This window comes from Candoia aspera, chromosome 3 (assembly GCF_035149785.1).
Source record: "Candoia aspera isolate rCanAsp1 chromosome 3, rCanAsp1.hap2, whole genome shotgun sequence".
Classification (NCBI taxonomy): Eukaryota; Metazoa; Chordata; class Lepidosauria; order Squamata; family Boidae; genus Candoia; species Candoia aspera.
Window position 1 is genome coordinate 146,208,606 of NC_086155.1, and position 8,214 is coordinate 146,216,819.

At 39.1% G+C, this 8,214-nt stretch overlaps 1 protein-coding gene across 1 annotated transcript; it reads right to left on the minus strand.

Annotated features, from left to right (window-relative positions):
• Positions 1–1,196: 1,196 nt before the first annotated feature.
• On the minus strand, positions 1,197–8,206 carry TDP2 (tyrosyl-DNA phosphodiesterase 2). The gene is made up of 7 exons (XM_063298985.1): positions 7,947–8,206; positions 7,774–7,856; positions 7,005–7,175; positions 5,206–5,297; positions 4,377–4,495; positions 2,522–2,692; positions 1,197–1,771 (listed from the first exon to the last, which is right to left on the minus strand). Exons 1-7 carry the CDS (start codon positions 8,151–8,153, stop codon positions 1,490–1,492), a joined length of 1,125 nt encoding a protein of 374 aa, XP_063155055.1. The 5' UTR covers positions 8,154–8,206; the 3' UTR covers positions 1,197–1,489.
• Between the last annotated feature and the right edge of the window lie 8 nt (positions 8,207–8,214).

Here is an 8,214-nt window from a genome sequence, read left to right on the forward strand (position 1 = left end):
AGAAAAAAAGCAATACAGTATCTATAAAAACCTCTCATACGTGTGTATATTTGTGTGCAGTTTTACACAGCAGTTTCAATACAGGACAGCCATCATCCGTCCATAAGAAACTCCTGTAAGCAACACATTAGTAAATCACAAGTAACATCAGGTCTTCAATCAACTTACTAATTGAGGTAGTGTTTACCTTTCCAGTGTTGAAGGATTAGTCTCTTAGCAATCAGAAAGGCTAGGGGAAATCATTCCCAGTTCAAAAGAATACAGAAATCTAAAAATATTAATTGTACAGTAATGGCTTGGATATACTGGTTTTCTTCATACTGTTTCTCAACCTCAGCAACTGTAAGGTGTGGACTTCAACTTCCAGAATTCCCCAGCCAGCAGGGAAGTAATTGAAAACAGCACCGCAGCACTCTTGTTATTTGTGCCCAAGCTTTTTTCCCCCCCACAATGTAAAAGAAAAGCTATTAAGAAATCGCTTTGCTGGAGAAGACTCTTTCATAATTGGAACCGTGCACCAACCGACTTTACGTTTAAGCAACCTCATTATTTCCAATTGTAATATGCATTTCTTTCATATCTGTCTAGTTCATGCAGTGGTTAGGCTAGGAAATAAGGTACTAAGCTCCTGTATAGCAGAACATCATACATTAGCAACAGCAGCAGTTAAAGGCAACATCAGCTAACCAGAGAGCTGAAAACATTCTGAAACAGTGAAGCAATGTGTTCCACCAATCAAAGCCTTGGTTTGGAAACGGGAATACGGGTAGAATAGCTGTGTTCTTTTGTGACCCAGCCCTTGTTCTCATTAGGCCTCTCTCCTTGAGTATCCCCACTACCTTCTTGCCATGAACCAATCTGTTCTCTCTCCTTTTGACCCCAGCTCCTACCACTTTCCAGAAGAATGCGCCATGCAGAAGGTGCTTCCTTGGCGCCCCTTTTTCCTTTGTTAGAAAGCTCAGTGAACAAATCAGCAGCAGTATGACCATGAAAAGTTAGCCGTCAGGCACTCAACGAAATGGCCAACAGAGGACAAACCAGAGTGGGGTTCACTGACAGCAACCCTTGATCCTTTGGGAGGACTAGGAATTAGTGGCTATTCCAGCAATGCATTAATAATCCTGAAATTACAGTCTATCTTTTCCTCCTGAATTTGTAATCTCCCCATTTCAGCTACCAGAAGAGTGTCATTAAAGTGAACTCACAAGGATTCTTTATTAAAAACAAATTTTGATATGTTTGATAAATCGTTCTAACTTTTGAGTAATATATACAACATAATCTCTCTCTCTCTCTCTCTCTGGAATTAACTTAAAAGTCTTCTGCACTGTGTAAGACCTTAATGTTTTAATGGAATGTTTCATCTTTGCTAAGCAAGAATTCCCCAAACAAATGAGTTGATTAGCTCATAGGATTGTGAATCAAAACTAAGATTAGAACTGGTTTAAAATTTTGAAGGACATGAAAAAAAAAGTTAGAAAATGCTTTCTTACAATACCACATCAAAATTGCAATGCAGTCCCCAGTGATCACTAGGAAATCTGCCACAATCTAGTTTTTCCAGACCAATTAAATCCAAACTCTGAGGAATAATCTGTCCACCAGTTGTTGCACCTCGGAAAAACAGACGATCAAACCGAGTTTTGCACTTGTAGTGTACATTCAAGTTAGTGTTTTGGCTTGTATCCCACGTGTAGTGGCAATGTTCAGGCTTGCCCAGGAACTCCCAAATATCCAAAATATTGTTAGGTAAGCCACCTGTTTCAGCAACCTGATAAAGATAAGAGCAGAAAGCAATAATAGAGCAGTAAAGCATACTAATTATGTTTCTTTCAAATATGAATTATGTTGTCATTGGGATTAGAAAGCTTCTGATGTCAGAGAAATACAAATTTGTCTAACACCCCTACAAAACTACAGAAAAGCAAAAAAAAAAAAAAAAAACCACACACCTTGTCTTTTCTAGAGTAATTCACGTTCTTGCTATCTCTGAAGTTAATGCCCAGATCCCAGTGGTCTTTCTAGACTTTTTGGGAGCTCTAATATTCCCCCCTGGCCATTGTGCATCAATTTGAAGGCAAAAATCCTGCCTTCAATTATGTATGGGCTGTTTCTTATATCTCGACTGGGGACTGTTAACTGACCTTCACCCAAACTAGCAAAACAAGCCGAGATAGCATTAAGGAAATTATGCCAATCCTTTTCGCTATCAAAAAATGACTGATCCAGCCATCTTACCAGAGAACAGACAGTGATCTAGCAGACTGAGGGGGAGAAAAGGAAGTCACATCACCTTAGTAACAGTAATTTTGGAATACACAACTGGGAACTAATAGATCTGTAACAACCAACATTTACCTACCCTTACCTCATTTTCCTGCTCAGTAAAAGAATAACCTCAATAACTCACTGGGGAGAAAAATACAGCTAATATATGGGGAAAGCACCTTGTTTAGAGAGACCAGGAAATAAGATGCAAAGAATAATTTTGGGGAAAAGAAAAACATTTGTCCTAGCTTACCTCTTTGTCTCTTAAGTTTGTATCACCTCCAAAAATCACAGTACTAGACTCGGGTACCTCTGCCATTTTGGCAAACACCAATTTCAATTGTTTTAAACGTTCTTCGCTGTGATCCTTAGTACTCTCCAAGTGGGAAGTCATAAGGCACAAGTCATTACCAGAAACTGTTACCTGGTTAAAAAAATATAAGATGCAAAGCATGAAAAATGAATTTGATTTCACTTTTCTTTACATTACTCATTTCTCCCATCCCACTCTCTATTTTGGGGCATCACAAAGATGAAGCATTTTTTAAGCCCGTAAATCCTCTGGATACACCTAAGCTCATATTTAAAGTTAAACCAAATAATAGGAATGCAAGCTATAATTATTTCAGGGATGTCAGTGATCCCCTACAATAAAGGGATTTGTTGCCACCCCCTCCCCTGAATAACACTGTCAGACCATGTTCTACCAGGACTCCCATTTTCCTGGACAAACCAACTGCAGAGAGCTGCCCTGGGTTGGGACTCTCCTTCAATAGCCTTTTTGCTCCCAGCAACAGCTCAACCCATGTTTGAGTGTTGGCCAACGCTCCTGGTTGCCCTCTTTCACTGCACAACACCCCAGTCACTCTCTCTCATGGGCACCTGCTTCCTGCTTCCAAGAAGCCTGGCCTTGGAATCCTTGGCATATCTGCTCTGTTGGAAATTAAGCTCTGCCCACAAGCTCCAAGGCAAGTTGACTCTTGTGTGTCATGCCCCCTCTTGGGCTGGAACAATATACTTTTTTTCTTAGCCCTGACTCGAATGTTAAGGGACTAGATTCCTTCTGAGAATGCTTGCCAACAACTGGGAAAGAAGCCTTCCCTCTTTCTATGCATTGCCTTCCATATTCCCCACTCGGGCGTCCTCATAGCAAGTGGCCTATTAATGCAACCCCCAAACAGGCAGCAGTGATCTGAAGGAAACTTTCCCAATTGCTTTTTTTCTTTAGGTGGGGAAGTATCATGCCCAGCGATCCATCAGTCCAGTGCTCCCTGTAGCTCCTTCCACTTCTCACCCCACAGGAATTCACTGGCATAGACATGCTGGTGCTCCCAGTGACTTCCCAACTCTGCTTAGCTTCTCTGCTTAGAGCTGGAATATGAGAGTAGGCAAGAGTGCCTTGATCTTGGCTGGGTCACCTTGGGAAGCACCCAGAATTAGGCTGTGGCAAGAGGTTGGCAAAGGAAAGTCTCTCTGCCCAGATCCCATACACTGCACATTCAGTGCCAGTTCATCAAGCATGCCCAGGCAGAGCAGTAATGAGCACAACCCCCTCAAATTTCCTTGTGACCTCCTAGGAGGTCACAGCTCACAGTTTTAGACCCCTTGAATTGGTTGATTAATGTACTGAATGCCACTCCAGTTAATAAATCAGTTGTGACCACATTTTAATCCACAGTGCATTATTTTTTAAAGTATGCAGGATGTTAATGGGATACTTATTTTTAGGCTATTTCAAGTATTAGAGAAAATGAAAAAAATATATAGTTGATTGGTTCACTTATGTTACGCTATAATACAGTTAACCTGTTTTAAACTCAGTTGTGTGCCAAGACTGAATACTGTAGTAAGAAATTAGCTTTTAAATCCCCTTGTAACAATGAATGATGTATTTACAAAAAAGTTCACATTTTCCCCAAATGTACAATGATATTTTATATACAAAGAGCTAATCAATGTACAAAGCTAACTTGTGAAAACAACAGAATTAGTATCAGTTTAAAGGTAACAGTGATAACACTCAGTTCCTTCCCCACTAATTTCCCATTAACTTGCTTTTCAAAGGCCTTGACTTTAGGCAGCTAAACAATTTTGTCCGTAAAACTCACATATACTGCTAATAAATTTCTCATCATACAGGTTGTAGGAAAAGCTGTTATTTCATGTTTTAAAACCTTTACTCTTGATTTTTTTAGCATGATGGCAGTAAAATAATTGTCCATATTACCTGGAGAGAGAGAGAGATGGTCATACACACACGAAAAAAGGCAAGGTCAATACCACAGCACTTCACTCAGAAATTGCACACAACAGAACCCTAAAGTCACCTTATGTCTAGAGGATCTTCAGGCATGCACCCACCCATACTTTTTCTCCTTCTGAATTAACCCACATTTAATATAAAGTTTCACATTTTTTTGGACTAAGACTAGATTTGGCCTTTGGCATGCTGAAGCCTGCAATCCCAAAACTGTGTGCAAAAAGAAATAAATTGGATGTATATTATATAAGTACAGTTAAACCAGTTTCCCATGCATTTAATAATTTCCATTTTCTGTTACAATGAACTGGTACAGCAACTTTCGAAGTGTTCTAGAAAGTTTCCCAAAGGTTTTAAGGTATTATATATGTCAAGATTAACAACACGTTTTCCAGTCTCAGATATAATGCTGAATTGTAATTTGGTAAAACAAGAACTTCAAAAGTCTACACAGCCATACCAGAGGCATGACGCTGAAGTTCACTGACCCACATTTATGTATTACCAACTATAGTTTACCTGTAAATCCAGACAGTCTTCTTAGGAAGCTGGTATAATCAACTTCTTGGGGCTCTATATAATGGCACTATACAGTGTCATAAAAATAATTACTGTTGCTGCATTAAGCTGAGAGGGACTACTATAACTTCATGCATTAAGTTGATAACTTTATTTACCTGGAATAATTGTATAACTGACCGCTCTCTTCTGGAGGTAATTGAAATAGGGAGGAATAACCTCCTGTAAAAATACCACATCTGGGCTGTATCTAAATTAAAGAGAGGCTTTTATAATGAGACATACTGTAACCATAGGAAGAAAAGTGGCCACTTCAAGAAAGCATAGAAAGTTATGGTACTGGTAACTGAAGGGAGAATACTTTGCAATTTTCCAAAGTGAATTTTTTCTAACCCTTTTTAAAATAATCAGTGCGCTGATTCACACTTCCCAGGTTTTATTTAGGGTACTAAAAAGTACTGGGTTGCCTGGGAGCTAATGTGAAAACCTTGTGATAATTGTCACATAAAAATTATTACTGAATGTTACTTATGTATCGTTAATAATTGTGTTCAAGCATAATGCTAAAGCTGTAGTTAAGCTATATAATGTAAGCAAACCTCACTCTCACAGAGTCCTACACTCCTTCAATGCAGCTATGAGACTGGATACTTTTATTTCATTAAGCATGCACTAGGTTTATATATAAATCTTAAACATCGTTTTAACTTTAAATGAATCCAGTTTCAGAACTCATGAAAGTGGCTTATTTTATACAGTATCGCAACCTGATCTTGCCCTCAGATTTCCATCAGATATTCAGATGCTTATTGAACAGTTTATCAAAATGATGGTCTTAACTTTTATTAACTGTTTTAAACTTAAACTCTGTGGGCATGTTTAATTGATAGCACTTACTTCCAACTAAATATACTGTATATAGGATTGCACAAGATGCATTTGATCAGTTTAAGGTAACTTGCTAACTACAACTATGCCTATACAGAGAAAGCACTGCAATTCTTTAATAATCTTTGTATTACTGCAGTGTATAATAGATGGGCTGCTTTTAAAGAGTTCAGAAATTTCTTTCCAATTTTAAGTCCTAGCTTTAGCCTTTAACAGCCTGAATGACTTGGTGTCAGGTAAATGAAGGTACATATCCTCCAATATTTATCAACCTCGATCCCAAGATCATCACTCAATACCTTCATCCAAGTACAGAAAATGACTACAAGAAATAGGGGGATCAGTCTGTGGGCTGTTTTTGGCAGGAAACTCTGCCTCCTACATATGTTAAGCTATTTTGGACATTAAGAAACTTTTATCCTCCAAGGCATCTCAACATCATTATATTGTTTAATTTTTGCTAATTTTCATTTCATATTTATTTTGAGCTGCCCTGTTTATAGCATTTATAGTGCTATTATCATTTTTAATTGTGATTTATGTCCTTTTAACTTGTAGTCTTCTCTGAAAATGTCCTTTAAGGGGCATTCTAGAATTATGATAATTACATAATTATGTAAGGAGAAGAAAGTTAAATCAAGAAAAATGACTGAATAAAACAGACAAGAAACACAAATTTAAGATTAACAGTTCCTGTCTGGAACAGTAACTTAACTCCAATTTATGCAAATTAAAAATAATTATTTCTACCACGTTCTAGATGGGTAGTTGTGTTTTACTGATGCAACAGAAATAAAAAGTTTTGGCATCAGGCAGAATAACACTTTTTTGTGGCAAAGCTTTAAGATAATACAAAACTCTTTGCTACTTATCTATAGATTTAAATGCATAAATATTTTAGCACTGTATTACATAAATGTTTAACTCTTATTAAAAAGCAGCTACTACAAATATGTCAAAGAAAAATGTGCAATGTAGTCCACAGCATGCTTGTTCTATAATTAATCTCATTAAATATTGGGGCTTATTTCCTACTAAGGCCCACAGGATAACTGTGATAGGTACTTACAAAGCTATATAGGAACAGACTCCCCGTGCCCTTTCTTGCAGATTATTTGAATCCAGGCCATCAATATTCCAAGTAATTAAAGAAAAAGTGCTGTCATCTTGTGGGCAGACACTTGCATTTTCCACTGCAGCAGCTACAGTATTGGTAGTCGAATCATCAGTTAGCACAACACTAGAACACACATACACAAGTTAAACATATTAGCTAAAACAACTTTCTCCAGAAGACTTATTATCCACAGACTTGATAAAGTAATTTTAGAGGACTGCTATTTGCAGTAGGTCCAGTTTACTACATAGTATGCTCTGGTTGCCACGAAGTTACAGATGCTGTTTTATCCAGCATTTACAATTTTTCACTCCAGTGGTCAGCCTTGGAGCAGTGTGGCCATCAATTTCCCTATGGTGCCCTATGGTTTTAGCTTGGTATGTGTGAAACCATCCAATGTAGTTTGTGAGCTATGATTTATAGTTTCCCGCTGTCTGAACCATATGAATTATTTGTTCAACAAACTATACGTTAAAAAATATGGCTTAGCACCTTATGTGCATCCAGCTATAAACTTTTAAGCATGTTGAGAAATGTTAGTCGAGCTCTCAATCATACCATAGTACCAACTGCACCACAATGGCTGTAAAAAAGTCTCTTAACGAATTTGAGGCCCCAAAATGAGGAGTGAGAAGGGACTAGCATGGCCAGATAACGGATGGGACGAAAGATTTTCCCGCCTCTTTTTCAGAGATAAAGCGCCTTCGCACAAATAACTTACAGAGCCCCCATGGCTGGAAGCGGCTGGAGCGTCCTGTTGGCGACTTGCTCAGGAGGCGGGTCAAAGTACGAATTCAGCGCCTTCTACAAAAAAAAAATCAAAACCCGGGATCGTGACGGCGCACCATGAGCTCGCAGATGGAGACAGGGCGAAAGCCTCCGAACGGCACATACCTGCATATCCCAGCCATTCTCGGCCAGGCAGCGCTCAGCCACAGCCGTATCACTACTACTAATGGAGGCAAATTCCGAACACAGACGCTTCCGGTACGTCTCCAGTTCTTCCCGCTGCCCTCCTTCCTCCGCCGCTGGTACGCGCCCCCGCTCCTTCGCCTCGGAAGGCGTCTGCTCCACCACCTGAGCTGCACCGTCGCCCTCCATCTCCTGGAACGTTTGTTTATAAAGGAACCTTCGCCGCTTCCACGCCGCGAGTGTCTTCCAG